Here is a 26,067-nt window from a genome sequence, read left to right as displayed (position 1 = left end):
AGACTCCGTCTCAAAAAAAAAAAAGAGTTTGGTTATTCTCTTCACATCTTCCAGCATTACCTGGTCAAGGAATTTCCAACTTGTAGCAGACACCTCTAGTTACTCTTCAGTATCTGTTCTCATTTCCTTCCGTAGTAATGGGATTTTTAATTGGGCACAGCCAAGGCTAATTTCCTAAACTGCCTTGTAATAACCATAACCATATGACTACGTCTGACCCATGAGATGTGAGTGGAAGTAATGTTGAATTATGCTTTGACTCCTTCCTACTAGTTGCAATGCAGATTAAACAGCAAGAACTGAGATAGCCACCCTGGATTGTGAGGTTGAAGATTGGGCCTGGATCCCTGATGATTCTGGAGTCTGGCCATCTACTGATTACCTAGACAACGCTGGGAAGCCTACTCAGATTCTTATTTAAGTCCCTATTATTTTGAGTCTCTTTCTCTGTTATATTAGAAGAAAAACTGTCTTAACTAATACTGAATTTGGTACCACGTGGAGTTGTTGTAGCAGAATCTAAGTGAAGAACTGCCTTAATAAACAGGTAACAGAGGGCAAGGTCACAAACACTACAGGTTAGAAAGCCAGTATGATGGCTAGATAATTTATGTTCAACTTGGCTGAACCATGATATTCAGATATTTGGCCAAGTATTATTCTGGGTGTGTCTGTGAGGGTGTTTTTAGATGACAGTAACATTTGAATTGTTAGACTGAGTAAAGCAGATGGCCCTCCATAATGTGGGTGGGCTTCAGTCAGTTGAAGAACTGAATAGAACAAAAGACTGACCTCCCTGGAACAAGATGGAATTCTCCAGCAGATGGCCTTTGCACTTGACCTGCGATGTTGACTCTTCCCTGGGTCTCCAGGCTCTAGCACATCCAGCAAATTTGGGACTTAGCCTTCATAGCTGTGTAAGCCAGTTCCTTAAATCTCTCTCTCTCTCTCGATAGAAAGACAGGCAGACAGTGGTCCCATGAGATTATAATGCAGCTGAAAAATTCCTATCATCTAGTATTTACTATACTTTTTATCATTATTTAAGCAGGTCCTCCTTCTTAAAAAAAAAAAAAAAGGTAACTGTAAAACAGCTTCAGACAGATCCTACAGGAGGTTACCAGAAGAAGGTATTGTTATCATAGATGACAGTTCCACACATGCCACTTCCCCTGAAGACCTTCCAGTGGGATAAGACGTGGAGGTGGAAGACAGTGATATTGATGATCTTGACCCTGTGCAGGCCTAGGCTAAAGTATGTGTTTGCATCTTAGTTTTTAACAAAAAAGTTTAACAACAACAACAACAAAAAATTAAATTTAAAAATAGAAAAAAACTTATAGAATAAGGATATAAAGAAAGAAAATATTTTTGTACAGCTGTACAATGTTTGTTTTAAGCTTAGTATTAGAAATGTCAAAAAGTTATTAAAAACTTTAAAACTTTATAAAGTAAAAAAGTTACAGTAAGCTAAGGTTTATTATAGAAGAAAGAAAAATATTATTTTATAAATTTAGTGTAGCCTAAGTGTACAGAGTTTATAAACGCTACAGTAGTGTACAGGAATATCCTAGGCCTTCACATTCACTCACCACTCACTCACTGACTCACCCAGAGCAACTTCCAGTCCTGCAAGCTCCCTTCATGGCAAGCTCCTTAATACAGGTGTACAATTTTTTTTATCTTTTATAGCATATTTTTACTGTACCTTTTCCATTTTGGTATGTTTAGATACACAAATACCACTGTGTTACAACTGCCTACAGTATTCAGTACAGTAACTTGTTGTACAGGTTTATAGCCTAGGAGCAACAGGCTATACCATATAGCCTAGGTGTGTAGTAGTAGGCTGTATCATCTAGGTTTATGTAATCATCTATGATTGTACTATGATGGTTTCCCAAGGTTGTCCAGGTAACTAGTAGATGGCCAGACTCCAGAATCATCAGGGATCCAGGCCCAATCTTCAACCTCACAATCCAGGGTGGTTATCCCAGTTCTTGCTGTTTAATCTGCATTGCAACTAGTAGGAAGGAGTCAAAGCAGATATATATATATATATACACACACACACACACACACATATGTATATATGTGCATACATATATATGTGTGTGTATATATATATGCGTGTGTGTGTGTGTGTGTGTGTGTGTGTGTGTATATATATACATGTATATCTCCACTCTTTTTCTCTGGAGAACTCTAATATAGTCAGTGATTCTTACTGTGCCATGCCAAAACATTTAATAAAATCATTGTTTATGATATCTTGGAAGAGAGACTATATACTAACAACATTTACATAACTCTAGGATAACTAGAAGAAAATTGTAACATGTTAGTGTATGTTAATGAGAGAAAGCTCAGGAAAGATCTGAGGGATTTGGATGCTGAGATGGAAGAACACAGCTCTGCTCAGGAATGCTCTCTGTGTGTTGAAATCCAAGCCTACTGAGAATTCAGCAATTTGGGCCTCACAGGGTTGAAAAGATTTTGTAACCCAAAGTTATCACTGATAACTTCCTATCACTGAAAGTTATCACTGATAACTTCCTATCACTGAAAGTTATCACTGATAACTTCCTATCACTGAAAGTTATCACTGATAACTTCCTATCACTGAAAGTTATCACTGATAACTTCCTATCACTGAAAGTTATCACTGATAACTTCCTATCACTGAAAGTTATCACTGATAACTTCCTATCACTGAAAGTTATCTCTAAGGAGGCAGCTCCTCCAGGAATAATACAGTCGCCTCAAGCCTTATTCATGCACTTCTAAGTAAATGTTCTTGTCCAGACAATGGGAGTTAAGCCAAAAGCAAAAATACCACTTTTACACCTGACCCAATAAAAAGGAGCAAACTTTTGAGACACACACTATGAATAAACTTCAAAAATACTGTGCCGAGAGAAAAATTCCAGATAAAAGAGTACATGCTATTTCATTACCTTTTTAAGTTTGAGAACAGGCAAAACTAATCTATGGTAAAAAGAAATCAGAAAAATAACTGCTTTTGATGAAGGGAACAATGAATTCTGAAGGCGTACTCAGAAACTTTCTGGGGTAATAAAATGTCATATATCTTGGTAACTTTGCTATGTAATCGTCAAAAACTCCTTGAGCTTAGTGTACACATATATTGTTACACATCCAGTGGCTCAACATGTAGGTAAGGGCAGCAACTGTGCCCACAGCTCCTCCAGGAATCACAGGACCTTCCTTCAGCTCTTCCAAATTCTGGACCAGGTTCCTGTGCAGGTCCATGGTGGAATCCACCAGCTTTTCTGCAGATCGCTCACATCATCAAACCGGATGTGCAGAGAAGAGACGTGTTTCATCTTTTGTCTTCGTGGATTCTAGTGTGTCTTTTACTCCCCGCTAACCTCACGTGCTAACTGCCAGCCCTGCTCACTTAAAGCCTACCACCAGAAGTAGTGACGCAATAAAACAGACTACTTAAACAGCTCCCTTAATTAAATATCTAATTCCAATAATAAATCTCTTATATCATTTGTGGAGATTTTACTCTGACCAAACTCCGATACATAGCTAGCAATACTTCTGCCCCTTCAAAGCAAGATAGACACTCTTGTGTAATTAACTACCAAATCAAGGAATTAAAATGGATTATTTGCCTCTTCTTTCTAGATGCTTAGAAAGTTCTAATGCTTACACAAATTGCCACAAAAATCATAAAATTTCCTTTTAACTAGGTGAATGAGCTTGTAGTCACTTAGAAAAAAAGTGAATAAAAATGGTCTCTTCACCTAGACCCACTTCAGAGCTCAGTCTTTGAAACTTTCATTGATTCTCCATGGAATTTCTCCCTATTCTGTTTTTCCCAAGGAATAAATTTTTAGCTGCTTGAAAACAGGGTTTGTGCTGCATTCATTTTGTATTTTTTACATACAGCACAACTGGAAACTATATATTTAAAACATATTAAATAAATGAATGGGCTGGGTGCAGTGGCTCACGCCAGTAATCCCAGCACTTTGGGAGGCCAAGTTGGGTGAATCACCTGAGGTCAGGAGTTCGAGACCAGCCTGACCAACATGGTGAAACCCCGTCTCTACTAAATACAAAAAATTAGCCAGGTGTTGTGGTGGGTGCCTATAATCTCAGCTACTTGGGAGGCTGAGGCAGGAGAATTGCTGGAACCCGGGAGGCCTCCACCTTAGTGAGCAGTAAGCTGAGATTGTGCCATTGCACTCCAGCCTGGGCAACAGAGCAAGACTGTGTCTCAAAAAAATAAAATAAAAAGGCCAGGCGCGGTGGCTCACACCTGTAATCCCAGCACTTTGGGAAGCTGAGGTGGGTGGATCACAAGGTCAAGAGATCAAGACCATCCTGGCCCAAATGGTGAAACCCCCATCTCAACTAAAAGTACAAAAACAGCTGGGCATGGTGGCGTGCGCCTGTAGTCCCAGCTACTCGGGAGGCTGAGGCAGGAGAATCACTTGAACCTGAAAGGCGGAGGTTGCAGTGAGCCAAGATCGTGCCACTGCACTCCAGCCTGGCAACAGAGCAAGACTCCGTCTCAAAATAAAATAAAACAAACAAACAAAAAACAAATAAATGCTACCTTTATTAAGAGGCAGGTCAGGAAGAGAATTTTCAGTGTAAAACAAAGAAATATATTTAATTGAAACTAACAAAAATTCTGGATAGAGTTCTGCACATGTATCACAGAACTTAAAGTATAATAATAAAAAAAAGTAAATGTGGTGAAATGTAAAACAGTTGATGAATCTCTATAAAGAGCACACAGGAGCTCCTTGTACTATTCTTACATTTTTTTCTAAGTTTAAAATTATATCAAAATAAAAATTTTATCAAAAAAAATTCTGAGTAGAGAATAGTTGAAGCAACCTCTAACTTTTATGTTATAGAACAAATGGAAATGATAGAGGCCAGAGGCTTTATCTGAAAAAAAAAAAAAAGGAAAAAAAAAAGCTTTTGCTAACAAGTAATTTATAAAAATGAGAATGGTTTTTCTTCCTGCCAACTGGGTCATAAATAATAAATTCCTACAGAAAGTAAAATAGCCTGTTAATGAGGGCAGCTACTTAGCAATTGTGGTCTCATTTCTGATTGAGTAGAACAGTTAGGTAACCTTTTTAAAGTAAACTTGACGTTATGGAACATGACCACTGTTTTAAAATTGAGATATGGTGTCCCCAAAATACCATTAAGACATTTAAAAATGTCAGTTGTCCCTTACACTGCCTTTCTAGTAACAAAAGGGAAACCTAACAGAGTTTGGGAGAGTGGGGCAGGAGACAGTAGACTGTCTGATTTAAAGAAAATTAATCTAGTAAAAAAAAAAATTAGCCGGGCATGGTGGCTCACACCTATAATCCCAGCACTTTCAGAGGCCAAGGCAAGAGGATTACTTGAGTACAGGAGTTTGAGACCAGCCTGGGTAACATAGAGAGACCCCTGTTTCTACAAAAAATAAAAAATTAGCCAGGTCTGGTGGCACATGCTGTGGTCCCAGCTACTCAGAAAGCTAAGACAGGAGGATCACTTGGGCCCAGGAGGTCAAGGCGGCATGATCACACCACTGCACTCCTGGACGACAGAGTGAGACTCCACCTCAAAACAAACAACAACAACAAAAACAAAACAACAACAACAAAACATATATATGCCTAATTTGATACAGCAATAGAAATATTTTAATTAGGCCAGGCACAGTGATTCATGCCCGTAATCCCAGAACTTTGGGAGGCCAAGGCAGGCGGATCGCTTGAGCCCAGGAGTTTGAGACCAGCCTGAGCAACATGGCAAAACCTCATTTCTACAAAAAATACAATTAGCTGGTGTATACCTATTGTTCAAACTACTTGGGAGGCTGAGGTGGGAGGACTGCTTGAGCGTGGGAGGTGGCGGTTGCAGTGAGCTGAGATTGTGCCAGTGCACCTGTCTCAAGAAAAAAAAAAAAGAAATGTTTTAATTGCTACAATATAATTTAACAAATGGTAAAACCACATCTTTAACCATTTCTTTTCTTCCCTGAAGCATTTTGGGAATTTTTTCTTCATTTACTTTTCCTTTCCATTTCATTTTTTTTAATACTACATTGTTGACTTCTAGTATTCCTTTCCAGTATTTCTGTTTTTGTTCCTTTTCAGCAGTTCCCATTTCTTTCATTTTTCCACTGCCTGTTTCTCATCATTTCACCCTGTTTCTATCAGTTTACTATTTCTGCTGGCAAACAGCAGTCTGAGCAAGAAAGCAAATACAAAAAAAACCCCGACCACTATTATACACTACGACCAAAGAAAACATTAAGGTGAAAAGTTGAAGCTCATGTACAATCTATCAAATAGGTGCAGATTTAAAATTAAGTTTCAGGGTACTATAAGAATCTAAAACACAGACATTTCTAGGTTGATAGTTACCTAATGCCGTCATCAGTTTTAAAAGTATTATTTTACAAGCCTGAGGGTAGCCTTCACTGTGCTCACAGTTAAGTAATCAAATTTCTAGATATCACACTGTTTATTATCAAAAGACTTCTGTAAATTCAAGATAAAGAAACATGACCAAGCTTGCCGTTTTCAGAGATACCATACCCAGTGGCTATTCTTTTGTCAGACTTAGAAACAAAAACAAATGCTGATAATTATCTTCTTTCCACTGACAGTAAGTTTTTACCTTGAAGAAGCAATATTTCTTATAAAGAATATTTCTTTATATTTATATTCAATATTTCTTATAAAGTACTAGTACAACAGAGTAATGACATTAGATTTTTGAAGTAGATTATAAATGACAAATTTTAACATATTTATTATTGGTTTCCACTTGGAGACTTCACATTTACTACCTCTTCTTAACAGTTCATTGCCTCATTAATATGAGTATGGAACAGTAGGGATTAAAACTGCTCCACTAAAATTGAACATAAGGATCTCATTTTGTGTTGCTTAGGTGAGCAAAGAGTGACAACAAACCCACATTAGGCCTGCCTAACTTCAAGGTAGGGTCTTTGACCTATCAACCATTGCCTCTTAACTCATACAAATGAAAAAAAAAAAAAAGAAAAGCCTTCAAGAAAACCACCAGAATTGACCTGATTTTGTCCCATGGCAAATGTGCTTATAAATGGAGATTGCTTATAGTTGATTTTAATGATTTAAAAGGGTTTATTCAAACCGTGTGTGTGTATGTATGTGTGTGTGTTAAGAAGAAACTTTCTTCAAGTGAAATTCTACATGCTTAACCAGAAAAAAGATACCCTGCCTCTAGTTAGATTTGGTGTGCCAGACTAAGGGGGTCTCCGGTTCATCCCTATCTATTCCTTCAAGACAGCTCCTCAAGCGATTCCACAGAAACCCTACATCTTTACAGAGCAGAGTTTGAACGCCAATGTCCTAAATAAATCTTTGGAGGAAAAAAAATGACCATCTTTTCCTAAAGAAGTCATTTGACTCCTGCAGTAGCCAGACTAAAAAAGAAATAAACGCCTACAAAATTTACTAAAGGCATTTTAGTGACTCCATTTAGGTCAATGGCATGGTAAGTTCAAATTCCTGTAGTGAGTGGCAGAATGAGGCCAAATGCCAGGAAAATCTTGCTGACAGAAGAAGAAAGAGTCACAGGGACTCTTAACGGATAGGCTGGATCGTGGTTTTTCAGCCCAAGGTTCAATCCTTTGGATCATAAAAGTCGTTGTTCCCTCAGAAAGAAGATTCGGGGGAGGCAAAAAGAATACAGAACACCAAGAGATAACTAAGAATGTTCACGTGACAAAGACGCACCTTTTCCCAAAATAGCCAGGTCATCCTCTGCTGCACGCAATGGTCACTCTTTAGAAATCTTGAAAAGTCAGTTCAAATTTTTTAAACTAGAAGAATTTATGTGCTCCATGTTTCAAATACTTAAATATACTTATTGGCTCAGTTTTGTTTTGTAAAATATCCATTAAAAGCTTTTCAAATTATTAAGAAAAAAAGATGTTAAACTCTTGTTAACATCCATGGTATTTTACAAATTGAATAAACTATGGTGAGTTAATGAAACACTTAAAGTATCATCTTATTTTGAAGACTGCTTTCTTCTAACATTAATCCATTGATAATCATTGCTCATCTGGAAAAATTCCATAACTTCCTAATTATTTATTCTCAATTGCTTTCTTCTCTCTATGTTTGCTCTCTTGTGTCTACCCTCTATGTGTAATAATCTTTCTAAAATAAATGTAATTATTTGATTTCATTATTAGAAATACTTCAGTAGCTCTCCACTGTATATATAACTGTTGTGCTAAATTATGGAATAAGCTATCCCCTCATCCTCTTAATCATGTTTCCATGCCAAGCATGTAAGGGGCAAGGCTTTTATTTTCTGTCTAATAGCTGGTTGGAAGAGTTGATTGAATCCCAAGATTTAGACGTGGGACTGGAATAAAAAGCTTGCAACTGGGACTCAGGTCCAAATCATGCCCCTCAATTCAGCCTCATCACAGAGGCCTGGTTGGGGTTCAGGAGTGAGCTAACATAAAAGATCAAATGGTCAAATCAGATTCACACAGACCAGAGACCTTATCCACTATCAAGCTTTACTATTTAATAATAATTTTAAGTATACAGGCAATCAAGTGGCACAAGAGAAGCAGAGAAAGGTCTGGGACAGCTGATGTAGCTCCCCAGGTCTTGCTACCAGTATTGGGTATGGGCTTTCTAACTCAGAATAGATGAATTCTCTAAATCATGTTCACAGGTCGCCTCACACAATGGGGAGCATTTAGGTTATGTCACAACATACCTTATGAAGTTGATACGTGGTATCTCTAGGAAGCCATGCCCCATAAATCTATATAGATGCTAGTTTGTATTTACCATAGGCAATCCTAACCAGGAACATTCTGCTTAAAGCATGCCATAAATAAGAACTATCCTCTTAGCAAAACTCATTAGTCTATTTACCAAGGAGGCCAATTATCTACATGTTTATGAGAAGATTTAATTGGGTCACCTGCCTTCTTTCTTTCCTTAGGAGTATCCCCCTGGAAATCAAAACAGAAATGGATCACAGGCCAGCTGCTATAACTCCTTCCCAAAGAGTTACCAGGCTCTTGCCTGGAACTTTAAAAAGTTGATCTTTTAATCTCCATTAGGATACATTTTTGTACTATTTCTTGCATTAATCAGATCGTGTAAGGAAAGGAGAGTTTTAGATATTCCTAACTATCTGAATAAATGAAGGAATGGCATGTTTTCAAAGACTATTGAATAATTGAAATCTTCATGATAAACTAAGTGGAAAAAGATATCAATTGTATATCATTATGATTCCTATTACTCTACATACTATAGCAGCCAAGGGTAATAAATAAATAAATAAATTACTCTACATAGTATATATATATAAATTACTCTACATACTATAGCAGCCAAGGGTAATAAATAAATCAATAAATATATGTATCTTAGCTCCAGTATATTATACTCTATTGTATATTATTATACTATTGTATAATAATATTGTGTATTAAACAAATCTCTTTAGTTTAAATATTTACCTGTTGCTTATTTTGTACTCCATTGTTAACAAGAATAAAGTTAGGCATCCTTCCCTCTATTCCCCCAGCACCCTAACTGTTCTCTCTATTATAGGTCTTACCACATTTTACGATAACTGGCCTGAGGACCTTGAGAACAAGAATCATTTCCATATTTTAAAATCTGCAATGCTTAGCTAAGTTCCCAGTACAAAGTAGGTAATGTTAGGCCAGGCATGGTGGCTCATGCCTGTAATCCCAGCACTTTGGGAGGCCAAGGAAGGTGGGTTACCTGAGGTTGGGAGTTTGAAACCAGCCAGGCCAACATGGTAAAACCCCATCTCTGCTAAAAATACAAAAAGTAGCCAGGTACGGTGGCAGACACCTGTAATCCCAGCTACTCGAGAGGCTGAGGCATGAGAATTGCTTGAATCCAGGAGGCGGAGGTTGCAGTGAGCTGAGATCATGCCACTGCACTCCAGCCTGGGCAACAGAGTGAGACTCTCTCTCAAAATAAATAAATAAATAAATAAATTTTTAAAAGTAGATAATGTAAATAAATTAATAAATGCTGATAACATCTTATTTTCAAGATTGTATTCATATTGTCAATATATATTTGACACACTTTTTATGAAAGAAAATATAATAGTTACAAATTATAGCTTTGGATGGCTCCTCAATCTTTTATCATTTCATTGAATGTGTAATACTTTGATCAGTAAACTCTTGTTAAAAAGAAGTGTGTACTTTCTGCAAACAAATTGCACATTTTAAATTTCATAACCTCTGACTACTGCCACCTAAACTTAACGAAAAAAGAAACAAGATGAAGAATACAGAGGAGAAAGAACAGAAAGAGGAAGAAAATAATTATTAGTAGTAATTGTAGTAGTTAATAGTAGTTTGCTTTTGTTTTCTGGATTCCAAACATATGACTAAGCATACGATGACAGTATGCAACATGAACTGAATTATTAAAACTTTAAAAAGAAAACATATACATAGCTGAAGCAGTGGTGGAAATCTTCCATTCTGATAGCCCCATATATTCAAATATTATTTTTCCAATATAAACACATCAATTTTTTGGTCACTGTGTTGATGAATGATGAAGGCCATGCTGCACAGTCACTAGGTATTCCTTATCTTAGCTCCAGTGCATCAGAGAATAGATGTTAGTGTTTTGTTTTGTTTTTTTTAATGTTTCTTTCAAAACACAATTCTTGCTGTCAGAGTACCACTTTTTAAGGATTGTTATCTGGATGATTTATACAAATTTTCAAAACGTTACCGAATAATCTAAGCTTCCTTTTTCAATGAGCTCACAAATTGGATTTTACTTGTCAAGTTGTGAGAAAAGAAAACCAGAAGGGGTCAGTATTTTAAATGTGATTGATTTTCTCCTAGGAAACGAATGACATGATACATTACTGCAATAAGTTACCTTTATTTTTGTTATAAATCATATTCTTCAGTTAGTGCTTTCCCACCTAAAAATCATGTAAACTTCTCTTACACAAATATCATAGTCACTTTCTAAAGACTACATGTATTTCATTTTCAGTATATTTTCCCACTTTATTTTTCGTAATACATTTAAATACAAATGAGGCAAAAGAATTTGATTATACAGTATGAACAACATAGCATGTAACAGGAATGACTGGCTCAAAAATTATTTTGAGAAATGATAATAAAGGCATACTTTTAAGTGGCATTCCATTCATAGAACTGCTTTATGTTCAATTATTCCTTTTATCCTTGCCCCTCATTCTCATCTCCTGAAAATAGCTTTGGGACAGATGTGTGAGAAAATTTTATGTAACTTTTATCTTTGTGTTCTGTAAATTCAATAGAAAATTCTAATTCTTCTACCTCTATATGGATAAATCAAAGAGTCTTTAAGTATACAAAGAACTCATATTGTTTTGAGATCTTTCTCCTGTCATCATTGTGCCTTCCAATAAGTTTTTCATGTTAAAAAAAACCAGAAAACTAGTTAGATTACTATTTTTATCATTATATATACTGCTATATGTACATTAATTTAAAAAAATTCTAAGGAGTATTACATATCTACTAACAGTTTAAAAAAAAAATTTAACATCAGTGCTGGGCACAGTGGCTCGTGCTTATGGTCTCAGCACTTGGGAGGCCAAAGAGTCAGGATCACTTGGAGCCAGGAGTTCGAGACCAGCCTGGGGAATACAGTGAGACACTGTCTCTAGAAAAGAATTTAAAAATTAGGCAAGTGTGGTAGCATGCATCTGTAGTATCAGCTGTTCAGGAGGCTTAGGTGAGAGGATCACTTGAGCCCAGGAGATTGAGGCTGCAGTGAGTTATGATCGCACCACTGCTGCACTTTAGCCTGGGAGACAGAGCAAGACCCTCTCTCTAAAATATTTTTTTAAATAAAAATAAAAAAAAATTAACATAAAAAACTTTCATCAAATAAGACATTAATTTTCATAAAAATGTGCCAGATTAGTATCGAGTTGTAGAGTATATGGTTATAGGACACTGTCTTTCCAAAAGCTGAAATTCTGAACACTGTGTAGACTGCTTATGTAACATAAATATTTCTCGTAAAGTGACTGCATGCCTTCACGCAGTCATAAAGGGCATAAATACCTTTCTAAAAACTGAAAAATAATAATTGTAAATATTTATGGAGTATAATGTGATATCTTGGTCTATGTATACATTGTAGTCAATCTAGTTAATTAGCATATCTATCACCCCACCAACTTATCATTCTTTTGTGATAAGAATACTACAAATCTATTCTTTTAGCAATTTTGAAATATACATAATTAACTGTGGTCACCACATAGCGCGACAGATCATTATAACTTATTCCTTCAGTCTAACCGAGAGTTAGACTTTGATCGATGTCTTACCTTTCCCCATCCTTCCCTTCACCCTCAGCCTCCAGTAACCACCTTTATATGCTATTTCTATGAGATCAACTCTTAGATTCCACACGGAAGTGAGATCATATGGTATCTATCTTTCTGTTTCTGGCTTATTTCACTTAACATAATGCCCTACTGTCCCACCTATGTTGTAGTAAATGACAGAATGTCCTTGCTTTTAAAGGCTGTGTAAGTTCTCATGTGTATAAAGTATCTTTGAGCACCATATCTGTCAACAGACAATGTACATACAAGTCTAGCCTTTGGAAAATAGTACAATCAGAAAGTTTCCCTTATTTACCTCTTCACTATCTTTTCCACTCCTTTTCTCACTTCTGAGTGCCATCTTCTGCTCAAAATATGGGGCCAGACAATATTTGTTTATCTGCATTCCAATTGCTCTTTGTAAATGAAAATAAGGATCTGCAATCAATCCTTCATATGAATGAAACTCATACACATTAATGTTTTTACTCTCTTGCATGCCTGCATTTTAAAACCTTTTATCTCATATTGTGAAATAAAAGGATTGCCTTTTGTTAATGAAAGGTAATGCAATAACTAGCTAGCTGAGGAAAGACTGGAAGACAGGCAAGAGGAAATTCTAGGTAGTGAGATAGTGATAAAACAGAGCTATTCCTGATGATAAAATTGCTATAGTCTTTTTTTTTTTTTTTCATTTTTTGAAGTCAAGGGCAGGAGATAAGAGAGAGATTGTGTCTGGTATCATCATTTTTTTTTCCCTTATCTTTTTAACCCCAAGACTTGTAGATGTCAGGACTCCGATCATTTTCTCTGCCTATAGCTTGGATATCTTGCTCTCTCCCCTTTGTCATCATAATCATATAGCCAAGGGACTCGGAATTTTGGCTGCTTCAAGTCATTCCAAAACCTCTCAGGCAGGCCAGGAAGCAGAGGCAGGGAATGTAGAGCAGCTGCTGAAGGAAAAGAATGGGAGATGGCTGGTGCGACAGCCTTTCCCAATCTCATATGATTACATGAAAACCTACATTCAATGTGATGTCAGTTTTGTGCCCTGCCAATTTGCTACTGAAGTGATGTGCTACTAAAACCATTCCTTTAGGGAAGTACGATGATGGAAGAGAGGAGTGGCCACTACAGAACAGCCTTAGTTGCTGGGACATAAGAAGGTGCCTATCTGGGGTTTATGCATGTGAATGATTTTTGCAATGATGATTGAAATGCTATACGATATTAAGAAAAGCTTATTAAATGATTAAAAAAAAACTAAACTCTATAGCCATGTTTTGGCTATGTAAAAGCAATACTAATAAAAATAAATTATGGGAATTGCTTTACATTTATGCCTAATCACCATGCAGCATAATGATTACATCATTATTTTTGTCAGATTAACTGTGCTATCAATTTAATTACAGCTATAAATTCTAAATACTCAACCCGTGTAATATACTGTTTTTAAACAATTACTTAGTCTTTTCTACATGCCAGACACCAAATTATATGGTAGGAATAAAAATAATAAAACAATCCCTGCTCCCATGGGGCTTACAGTCTTGTCAAAAAGAGAGGCACGTACTAGATAATTGAGTAGCAGAGTAACTGACAATAAATGTATCTTTAAGTGAAGGTAAGGACATGAGGACAATATCCACCCCACTCCTAGGAAGTCAGGCAAGGCTTCAGTAAGGAGACGTCAGAGCTGATTCCTGAAGAATCAGTAGAGTTTGCCAGGAGAAAGGGAAGTGTAAATTAGAATAACTCTCAAGGAAAAGGAACAGGAAATGCACTGGCCTCAGAAATGAGACACTGTGTGGACTGTTGAGAAACTGCATGGTTGCAACAAAATGAGTAGGAGTCCTGAGACAATGAGGTTGCTGAAGTAAGAAGGGGCCAGGTCAAAAGAGGACTTGAGTATTACACTAAGAGTATGAAGTATTGCAGCTCTTTTAGAATTCGTCTAGCAAATCCTGGTTTTCACTGGAAAATCCCCAAATTAAAAAAACAAACAAACAAAAAAAAAGAGTGTGAAATTTTGCTGGTAATGGGGAACCACTGTAGGATTTCCAGAAGGATAATTGACACGAGATTTTCATTTCAGATGTGTCACTCTGGCTTCACTGTGGAGAATCAAGCAGTATGGCTCACAACTGGAGATATGTAGGACAGTTAGAGGCCAGTTAAAATCATTTAGGTGACAATACTGGTGGCTTAGGTTAGGCTATTCAGGATGGAGAGAGTTGGGTGAACTTGAGACACATGTAATAGGTACAACTGAGACATCTTAGTGATTGATTGAATATATGAGAAAAAGGAAAGTTGGAGATGGGTGTCTGACTTAGGCAAATATATGGTGGCGTGGCATTTACTAAAATTGAGAAGAGAGGGGGAAGAGGCAGGTTGGTGGAATTTCTAGTCTGATTTTTTGTTTTGTCGATTTGGTGAAGATTCTCTCTCTTAAGAGAATTAGAAATTATGATTTTTATCTTAATTATTTGAGTTTTAAGTTTCTGGAGATCTTGGATCGGTAATTGAATATGTAGGTCTGAGGCTAAGGAGAAAGATCTAAGCTTAGATTCATATTTGAGAGATAGTCTAAGCTCATGTATTGGGAGATATCAGTTGAAGCCATCAGATAGAGAAAAGGATCAATATCAGTAGGCTAAAGAAACCCAAAATTTGTGGGATGAGCTGATGAGGAGCGAGTTAAATAATATATGAAGAAGGCATAACTGAGAAGTAGGGAGAACCAGGAAAGCCTCTGATCACAAATGTCAAGGGAAGAGAATATTTTAAGAGGGAGCAAGCAGTAAAGAAAGTCCAGTGCAGCAGGGAGTATAAACTGGTATAGCCTTTTTGGAGAACAAATCAACACAGCTATTAAAGTATTTGATCCTCAGTTCTACTTCTCAATATTTATTTAATCAAGAAAAATGCTAGCAGACCTGTCTGATGAGACAAATTAAAGAATGGTTTATAAAAGTAAACAAACAAACAAAACAATGTAAATATCCAGAAATAGAGGATTAAAGGATTAAAAAGGAATACAATAGATCCTCTTGGATGTTTCACGTAAGTTAAAGAGAACAAAGTAGATCTACATGGAAAAGACTAAGAAATATTTGGTTAAAAAAAAAAAAAGACCATGTAACAGAAGAATATACATATCATTATTTTAAAATGTATTTCACTACATGCAGATACTAATCCAACAGTTAACTCTGAGAAGAAAGCTGATATTTGGTTGGGCATGTGGCCAACAGGGCCTTTTGCTTCATTTGTATTATTTGATTTATTTTTTTACAATGAAAATGGTTTCATGTGTTACCTGTATAATTAAAAATGTTTTAAAAATTCTAAAAATTTTAAAAATTAATAGTTCTTTAATAAGAATAGGTTTGGAAGAATAAAGGAAACAGAAGATAAAATATAATTAATTGAGACAAAATGGGAGGAAAAACAGTAGACAGAATATATCACAGAAAACCTGGTAATAGAAAGAAAAGGAAGTCAGAGGCAGATTTGTCAGGAGACAGAGAAGAAAAATAATATTCTCAGAAAGCCTGTTTGCTTACTTATGGTTTTAAAAAATGTAGATTACAATGTTAATAAGCCATCACAAGATTTAGTATCTGTTACAGGTGTAAGGAATAACAATGGCAAGGCTGGTGTAGCAGGAATAATTAAGAAACTGAGGCTGAGGGATGCTGCCTCATGCCTGTAATACCAGCAGTTTGGGAGGCCAAGGCGGGCAGATCACTTGAGGTCAGGAGTTCGAGACCAGCCTGGTCAACATGGTGAAACCCCCGTCTCTACTAAAAATACAAAAATTAGCCAGGCGTGGTTGTGGGCACCTATAATCCCAGCCACTTGGGAGGCTGAGGCATGAGAATCGCTTGAACCCAGGAGGTAGATGTTGGAGTGAGCCGGGATCACACCACTGCACTACAGTCTGGGTGACAGAGCAAGACTCTATCTCAAAAAACAAACAAACAAACAAACACACAAAAAACAAAGAAGCCAAATCAAAACAGCTTAGGTGAGAAAAATGATTTAGAGAAGGGTCTAGGTCATCTCAAAGCTAATAACCCAAAGGCTAAAAGAGAACGGTGGTATAAAGTTTTCAAAATATCTTAGTGTTACATGAAAGGTGGACATCAGAAGTATACAAACAAATAGTCTAACCGTTGAAATGTTCAGAAAAGCCTTCTGATAAGTACTACCAAGAATCACCATAATCAGCTGAGACGTAATCTGATACAAGGCTATGTATTAGTATTGGTTATAATATTTAGGTAATGGTATATGTTTATTGTTGTGTATCAGTCAGAAGTTGGAAATGCATACTGTCATTCACTGTCTTTCTACGTGCAAGAGGTAATGAGTGATTAAGGCACCATTTAATTGTATTTTAAATATTATAGATAATTTTGCTTTAGTGGCCAGGCATGGTGGCTCACGCCTGTAATCCCAGCACTTTGTGAGGCCAAGGCGGGCAGATTACGAGGTCAGGAGTTCAAGACCAGCCTGACCAACACAGTGAAATCCTATCTCTACTAAAAATACAAAAAAAAAAAAATTAGCTAGGCTTGGTGGCGCACACCTGTAATCCTAACTACTCAGGAGGCTGAGGCAGGAGAATAGCTTGAACTTGGGAGGTGGACGTTGCAGTGAGCCGAGATTGCACCACTGCACTCCAGCCTGGGTGACAGAGTGAGACTCTGTCTCAAAAACAAACAAACAAACAAACAAAAAAATTTGGTTTAGCATTAAACAAGAGAATTACATGGGAGTAGGGCATATGTCAAAATCACTGTTGGAACCCGAACAATAATGTTTCAAAATGGCTGTGTTCTTAATGAAACCAAATGTTCAGTGGCCAGGTCCTTCTGGAAAATTCTCAGAGGGGAGACAAGCGCTAACAACCAGCTACAACTTGCTAGGGGCTGATTCATCCAGAACAATAACAAAACATGCATCCTGATTCAAAGCTATTCCTAAGGGGCTGCTCAGATTCTGGTAAAAGAAACAGGGCTATGAACCCCCAGGCTTGGGTCCCAGTGAGCAAACAACTTTGAACTACAGTAAAATTGCCTATGCCCTTTAAAAGACAATGCACAGCAATACTACACATCACTGGGGGTGGAGGGAGGGGCGGTGAGCATTACAGTATGAGCGATAAAGGGGAAGAAGTTGGGAATTTTTTGAGTGTAGCCTTTGGAGGAATAATCATTGACACCTACACAGCAAGCCCTCCACTGGGGGCCTGACATGTTCTATTATGCCTGTGTAAATTACATCAGACACCAAAATACACTTTTGTATTAACAGTCCTTACCTTAACAGCTCTATCTGTAGAAGAGGCAAATTCCTCCTTTGACTTATCCTACAGGATGCCTTCTGAGAGTCAGAAGAAAACAACCAGCTTCGATCATTTGAACACGGAGCATCCACTAACACCTAGAGAAAAAAAAGACAAGTGATGCAAATATGCACTGACAATCTATTCTCAGGCACGAAGTAGATAGAGAAGTTCTCTAAAACATGGTAAACAAATAGCAAATAAGTAAAAACATTTCTTCTTTAACTGAAAATACACCACAGTAGGTTTTTCCTTATGACATTTCCTCACTAACACTTTTCAGAAAAACTTACCATGTACTTTCAGTGTTTGTTTTTGGGGGCTTAGGATGGGAGAATTAAAGTTTACTAGGTCTACTAATGCTATTTGATATCCTTGACAACCACAGCAAAAATTTTTATAAAAGTTACTCATTGTAATCAGACATTAATATATTTCTGAATTCTCAGCACTTATTTCTAAGAACTAATATTTCAATTTCAGCTTACTGAAATAACCTCTTTTTCTTCAACTGTCATACTCTGATATGAAATGTTACTGAATTAAAGCAATACAGTACTGACCCAAATAATATCCGATCTTTTCCTGAGTATCTTTGAGTTACCTGCCAATATAAAACATTCTATAATCCTCAATCCCAATGTTACTGCTTCCTTTGAACCATGCTGACCATCAAATGAAAACTGCTTCCATGTTCACTTTATCAAAATTTTCCAGGGTACTGAGAAACTGTATCAGGCTATGTCTGAGAACAGATGGAAAATAACAACCACAAAGCAACATAATAGTGGTATTACTGGGCGTCCATCAGTTTGTCACAATGTAATAAAAGTACCTTGTCAAACATTTCAGGCTGGGCATCTCCCATTTTTCTGCCATCCAATTCAGACACTTTAATTACATTTATCAAAGGCTGTGGGATGAAAGATTCTAACGTCTGCCTCAGCCACCTCAATCTCAGACTATCATATTCATTACAATGAAGATAACCTAAATAAAAAGGATTAAAAAGTTTCAAATGAAGGCAATGGAACTGTTAAATTTCTACTTTTCAGCAAATAAATTTCAGAAAGAAATTAACTCATCATAATTATGCAGAAATAGGGCTCAGAGGTAAACATTATAATTTTCTTATGCTTTAAAAACAGAAATAAGGTATATGTGTATGTATATATAGATACACATACCTACTACATAAAACATTTACAATAGTCATGCCTACACAGTCTCTCAGAAGCTCTCAGCATTTGCTCCACCAAGTTTAATTTTATTAGAGGTAAAACCTATAAAAAATTATAGATTCCTAAAGATATGTTATACAACCAATACCTCAGACATGGCTCTCACTCTAAAGAACTAACGCTTAAGAGTAAACACAGGTGGAATTCAGGTGCAAGAAGATGAAACTCACATTGGGGCAGACGCAGGAACTGTCCTGGCTTAAAAGCTTCCTGTCCCACAGGAACCATTATTCCTTTTAAAAACTCCACAGGCTTTCAGTGTCTCCACAGGGACATGCCCAGTTATAAGAATCACTGCACTCAGAAGACCCAAAGCATGGCACCTCTATCAGGTCTCTAGGGGTTATTTATTCTTTCTCCCAGCCCACATGCAGTTTACCAATCAGGGTCATCTTTATCATAAGCAATCTTGCCTAGAAACATAGTGACAATCTCTGTCAGGTTACCAAGGAAACAATACTAGAGAACTAACTGAACATTACATTTTAACGTAGAAGGGAAAAAACATTGTAAAGCCTTTGCTCAAATACATACATACATACATATACACATACATATATGTATATGTATGTGTATATGTATTTTAACAACTCCACAGGCTTTCAGTGTCTCCACAGGGACATGCCCAGTTACATATTTTTTTTTTCTGATTGTCATTCCACTGTTAAAAAGTAAAAAAAAAAAACTTTGTGACTTCCAAGCATCCACTGAGTAAAGTTCAAATGCAGAGTCCTTAAATCAAGGTCCATAATAGCCAGACCTCAGGACAATGTTTCCATTTTAATCTCCCACTATTTCCCCAGTATACTCTGTGCTCTACCAAACTTGATGGACTATTCCATTTCCCAAACATACTCAGTACTTCTCTTATTTATCTCACATGAGAGGTGTTTCTGTGTATGGCTTACCTTCTCTACTACGAGGGCTCCATATTTCTTTTCTTTTCTTTTTTTTTTTTTGAGATGCAGTCTCGCTCTGTTGCCCAGGCTGAAGTTCAGTGGCATGATCTCGGCTCACTGCAACCTCTGACTCCCAGGTTCAAGCGATTCTCCTGCCTCAGCCTCCCAAGTAGGTGGGATTACAGGTGTGCATCACCACGTCTGGCTAATTTTTGTATTTTTAAATTTTTGTATTTTTAGTAGAGACGGGGTTTCGCCATGTTGGCCAGGCTGGTCTGGAACTCCTGACCTCAGGTGACCTACCTACCTCGGCCTCCCATCGTGCTAGGATTACAGGCATGAGCTACCGTGCCCGGCCCAGGGCTCCATATTTCTATAGGGAAGACACTCAGGAGATGGCATCAATTTTGTTGAGAAGAGGAGTAGAAAATCATCTTAAAGCACATCTGTACAGCTAGTTTTCATGTTTATTTTGGGTGTCTTTTGGAGGACTCACTAATGGAACTTAAATAGGTGTCTAAAAGCCCTCGTCTTAGCTTGAAATCACTAGAAAACAATGTAAGACAGAAGTTCATGGTATGGACAGGGTGCAATTCTAAGGAAGCAAAAGTGAGAGAAAAAAGGAAGTAAATCATGGAAGTAGCATGATAGATACAGGAGGATTTGTAATCAAGCTGCCTAGAGCTTTGGTCAGTCTCTCAGGGCAACTCTACAGTTTGAAATTACAGAGCCTTCTCAGGAACTGGAGGTTAGTGGAGGAAGGAGGAAGAACAATCTGCTGGCTGCTTTTTGTCTCTTTCTCTCATTGGTTAAAGTCCATAACAAGAGCTGGTAACTTCTACCAACTTTGGGGTTGTGTACCTGACCCCTTCAGGCAACTGCTAAAAAAAAAACAGACAGTACCCAAGGCCAGGTATCGCAAGCATACAGGTGAGGTGATCTTTGCTTGTCACCTGGCACTCATTGGGAGGCTCTTCAATTTGTGGCAGTGGTAGCATTAGCAGAAGATAACTGCATGAATGGCATGAGCCTTTGCTAGGGTTTCTCCAGTCTCTGGAAACAATTCAAGTGGCTCCAGCCACGAGGTGAGGGATGGGAGTAAAGATGAAGCCAAACATATCTGTAGTGATGCATAAGCTGGGTCCACAAGATAACCCCCAAAGTCACCCCTGCCATTGTTCACCACTGCCTATCAAATACTAAGGGCCTCAGAGAAAAGAGGTCTTACTCACCTTTCATTCAACTTTCCTCTTTTTCTAGTTTAAATGTTTTACATTCTATTTTGACTTTTCTAGTGGTAACCCAAAAGACTTTTAACGTGCACGTGTTAAGAAAAATCTAAGCTAAGTCAATTTTCACCAACTTTCCTAAAAGATACAAGAATCTCGTAACACTCTTGCTTTAGATGCTACTGTTATTGTATATCTGGGTTTTCTTTTGACTTACATTTTTGGACACCACAAAACATTATCATGGTCTTATATAGCCAATGGTGGTTAGGCATTCCCCACATAATATCCCACCTTTGCTATTCATTTTTTTCTAACTCCTATCTTCCATCTTGGATGGCTTTCTTTTTTCCTGAAGCATATCCTTCAGAATTGTTGGTGAAAAACTCTTAATCTCTCTCCCTCTTTCTCTCTTTTGCTTTTGCTCTTCAGGAGCATTATTGACTGAATATATTTCTGGATTGATAGTCATCTTTTATATTCCTTTGAACGCTCGTTCTCAAGAGTCAACCCTCTGTCCATCGTTCCTTTGAAAGTAAGCTCTCCATTCTTTCTGGTTGCTATTAAGGTCTTCTCTTTATTTTCAGTGTTCTGCAACTTCACTGTAATGATTTTGAAGCATACTTTCTGAGGAGGCAAGAATTGAAGTTGCTGCAGACCCATATGGATTTACCTCCCACTAACACTTTTAGTACACAGGACAGTATCATTATTCCAATTATAATATTGAGAGGAACACGGCATCAAAGTTGAAGACAGGCAGTTTTCCTTGCAGTTATTTGGAGAGGACAATTTCTTCCTGGTTTACCTTATATGGTGGGTATAGCACTTTGAATCCCAGCTTGATGTAAGTGAATCTTCTATTAGATGCTCTACTTGGGTAGGCTCTGGCTTTGTTTTTTATTCCTTCACTCTCATGAAGCAATAAAAAACATGTAAGTTTTTCATGTTAAGAAAATGTTCTTAGGTCAAAAGCCAGCTTCAGTACGTAATTTACCTTCAAGGTTCCCACTATCTCTTAGGTTTTGCCACTAAGTATTTAAAGATAATTGATGCATTTAAAAATTTTTGTTTAATATTATATCCTACATTTTTAGTTATTTTCTTAAGGGGGGTTGGTTAGGGTACCCAGTCTGTCACACCGCAGGAAACAGAAGTCTTCATCATTTCTATATCCCTTACCTCTATACACATACCATCCAATACCTTGCATTTAGTATGTACATATTAAATGTAGATGACTTGGTTGAAGCATGGCATTATAATAATGAATATTTAAATTATTACGACTGAAGATCAGGGCAGCTTTTCATTAAATTATATATAGTCTGAGTCAAGATTCTCAAGTCAGCATTTTAAAATAGCTTCCAGCAGAATTATTGCTTACACGTAGACTTTATTTGAAATGGTCTTAGGTTGGTTAAACTTTTTAAAAATATGAAATATAAAGTGTCACAATGCAAGTTTCATATATATACTAACACTTACTACATTGAGACAATTTTGTGCTTAAATTGTCAAAAACAACCAAATCTTAATTTTTTTTTCATCTTAACAGGAAAAGGGGCATATTTAACAAATTCCTGAGGATTTAGCATTTGTACATGGCAATCTTTGGTCCAAGGAAAGAAACTGAAATTGGTAGTTTCATTCATTCATTTATTTTAGTAGACCTAACTTAAAAACAATAATCTTGCCTTCTTTCCAGTTTTTCCAATTATTCTTTGGAGCCATAAGCTATAATTTATGATCATTTTCTATGTTCCTCTCAATATTATAATTGGAATAATGATACTGTCCTATGTACTAAAAGTGTTAGTGGGAGGTAAATCCATATGGGTCTGCAGCAACTTCAATTCTTGCCTCCTCAGAAGAAAGAATTAGACTGAGGGGCATAAGGCAGAAAAAGAGACCAAGCCAAGTTTAAGACCAAGAGTGGAAGTTTATTCAAAAGCTTTAGAGCAAGAAAGAAAGGACAGTTCACTTGGAAGAGACCCAAGCGAGTACTCTGGAGGTCAAGTGCCCTGTTTAACCTTAATCCTATGACTTTATACACTGGCCCACTTCCGGTGTCTTGCACCCCTCTTCCTTCATTCTTCCTTAAGGGTGAGCTCCCCACATGCGCAGTGCCCTCCTTACACTTGGAAGGTGAGCACGCACAGTGTGTTTAGAAACTTGTATGCATGCTCACCTGAGGCTTTCTTCCCTTTTCAGTGGAATGCCCCCAGAAGGTCACACTCTGCCATTTTGTCTCTTTATGCACATGCTTGAGCTCACTTGCCTAATTCCTGAGATTTTATTAGAAGCTGATTACCAATTTCAAATGTTTTTATCTGTTTGGGAAATTGCCTCTCCCTGGTGCCTGTGATGAATTATCACTTTAGTGTGACAACTGTGGAGCATCAGGAAATTGCCTCTCCCTGGCACTGGCTGCCAATTATCATTTTTAGAGAGGCAGTGTGATAACAGCCAAGTCATCGCCTGATGATTGCCTGACATTCCTGGTAGGTGGGGGTTAGCCCTCTCCTGCCCCACTCATGCCTGATTACCTGTAAAAAAAAGTGCTGCAAAGGATAATGGTAAGTTTCTTTAAACTTACCTGGAAGCAATGTTACAAATTCACAAAAGAACAAAATGGCAATAATTAATTTGTTAAAATGTTGTTGACATTAGATTAAAATTCACTTGAGAGTACAACCACTTTCAGATTCTGGTTTATTAAGGACTTGTTATGGACTAGGCCAGTGCTATTTGCTGCAGACACAAAGATAAATAATAATCTGGGCCAGGCGTGGGGGCTCATGCCTGTAATCCCAGCACTTTGGGAGGCCGAGGCCGGTGGATCGCCTGAGGTCAGGAGCTCGAGACCAGCCTGGCCAACATGGTGAAACCCCATTTCTACTAAAGATACAAAAATTAGGTATGGTGGCATGTGCCTATAATCCCAGCTACTCGGGAGGTTGAGGCATGAGAATTGCTTGAACCAAGGAGGCAGAGACTGCAGTGACCCAAGATCACACCACTGCACCCCAGCCTAGGCGACAGAGAGAGACTCTATGTCTAAAAAAAAAAAAAAAAAGGATCTGTCCCTATGCTCCAGGACACTAACGGAGGATGCTACAGAAGTCAGCATTTGTGTATTACTGAGAGACCCTAGAATAGTCAATAGCACAACTACAACAATGAAAACTTGAGTTCAGATCCCAGCTCTGCCAGTTACCTTAGGCAATTTGGTACTTCTCCTTGTCTCAGATAACTCTTTAAAATGGGAATAATAATACCCAACTCACAGAGCTGGAGAGTTAAATAATGGTCATCAGTGATAGTCACAGTTCCTCAGAGCCCTAGGACTTTAGAAAGATTTATATATGAGGATATAACAAAAGTTGTTGGGAGAAAGTGAGAGAAAGAAAAAATAAATAAAAAACAAGATGTTGGAAGCAGAGACTACTAAAAAAAGTTTGAAAAGCAGAGGTTTAAGCAATGTGATTAACACAGTCCTTAGCATATACAAAGTGTTACAAAATGGTTATTATTTTCATTCCCACAAAGAAGATGAACCTAATGCAGGGAGTTCAGAGAAGGCATTCCAGGAAAATTAAATCCTGAAGTATAATCTGAAGGATGAAAAGGAGCAGGGGAAGAGAAAGGAAAAAGACACACCTGTAGAATGTGCAAAAAAGGACTAGAGATGAAGAAGCAGGAAGGAGAGCAAAAGCAATTAAACCAAGAAAGGAGTCTTTTCAGTCTTCTCTACTAACCAGATATCAAAAAGTTATCACTATTGGGCTCAGTGGCTCACATCTGTAATCCCAGCATTTTGGGAGGTCAAGGCAGGCAGACTGCTTGAGCCCAGGAGTTCGAGGCCAGCCTGGGCAACATAGTGAAACCCCATCTCTACAAAAAATACAAAAATTAGCCAGGTTTGGTGGCATGTGCCCAGTCCCAGCTACCTGGGAGACCGAGGAGGGAGGATGACTTGAACCCAGGAAGTCAAGGCTGCAGTGAGCCAAGATCACACCACTGCACTCCAGCCTGAGCAACAGAGCAACACCTTGTCTCAAAAAACCAAAAAAGTTATCACTGACATCAAAGAGATTTTCATGCCTAGAGGGACATAGCCTTCGGCCAGAAAGTTGACTAAGACAATCTACCAAGCTGGGTCATCCTTAGTTAATATGCTAATGTTTTCCCATTTAGAATCCATATTGTTTGCTCTTTTTCTGCCAAGACCAGGACATTAAAAAGGCTATGTTGACAACAACCATGGTGAGTCCATCAATGTGGTAACAGGTGAGAGCAGCTGAACCAACAGAAAGTAGACTCTTTTTTTAAAATCATCCTAAAACATAAGCTTTGTAATCATTCAAAGCCATGAGCCTCTTGGCCCAGAATAAAGGTCATTACTGATCTAAAGAAATTTGGTGTACAAATGCACATTTAGTGCAGCCATCATTTTACATTTTGCTTATAAAAGCTTTGATTAGTATTGCTTCTACATTCCAAATTCAAGCACTGTAGCTAACCTAACTTGGGCTTTAAGCATCAGCATGAAGACATCTGTACTTCTTAGTAAATCATTATCATTAGTCCTACTTAGATGAAAAGCTACTTTACTTGGAACACTGCCTGTAGTTCATTGCCCTTGATATAAGAACAGGAAGATTCTTCTCAACTTCAAACTGCTAGAATATATCAGTTTGCCTTTGGGTTCCTAATCAAATCAACTTTGCTACTATAAATGCGTAAAATATTTATAGCCTACTAATGAGGATAATTTAGGATTAAAATGCCCTCTCTTCAAAATGGTAACCAAATTTGACATTTCCCTTTCATCCTTTATAATACTAAAATTCTATATCCTGAATTAATTAGTATAAGCCTTTTAACTTATAAAAACAATGTCAAAGGACATA

General features: G+C 37.4%; 1 protein-coding gene across 1 annotated transcript in view; it reads right to left on the bottom strand.

Annotated features, from left to right (window-relative positions):
* Window positions 1–26,067, bottom strand: part of NSUN3 (NOP2/Sun RNA methyltransferase 3) — a 71,682-nt gene that overhangs the window by 21,644 nt on the left and 23,971 nt on the right. The window contains exons 4-5 of the mRNA XM_003807881.5: window positions 18,618–18,772; window positions 17,759–17,880 (exon numbers count right to left, since the gene is read on the bottom strand). Coding sequence (XP_003807929.3) covers window positions 17,759–17,880; window positions 18,618–18,772 — 277 coding nt within the window. The remainder of the gene's footprint in view (window positions 1–17,758; window positions 17,881–18,617; window positions 18,773–26,067) is intronic.

Source organism: Pan paniscus, chromosome 2, assembly GCF_029289425.2.
Source record: "Pan paniscus chromosome 2, NHGRI_mPanPan1-v2.0_pri, whole genome shotgun sequence".
Taxonomy (NCBI): Eukaryota; Metazoa; Chordata; class Mammalia; order Primates; family Hominidae; genus Pan; species Pan paniscus.
The sequence above is the reverse complement of the archived record's forward strand: the minus strand, read 5'-3'. Positions and strand labels throughout refer to the sequence as shown.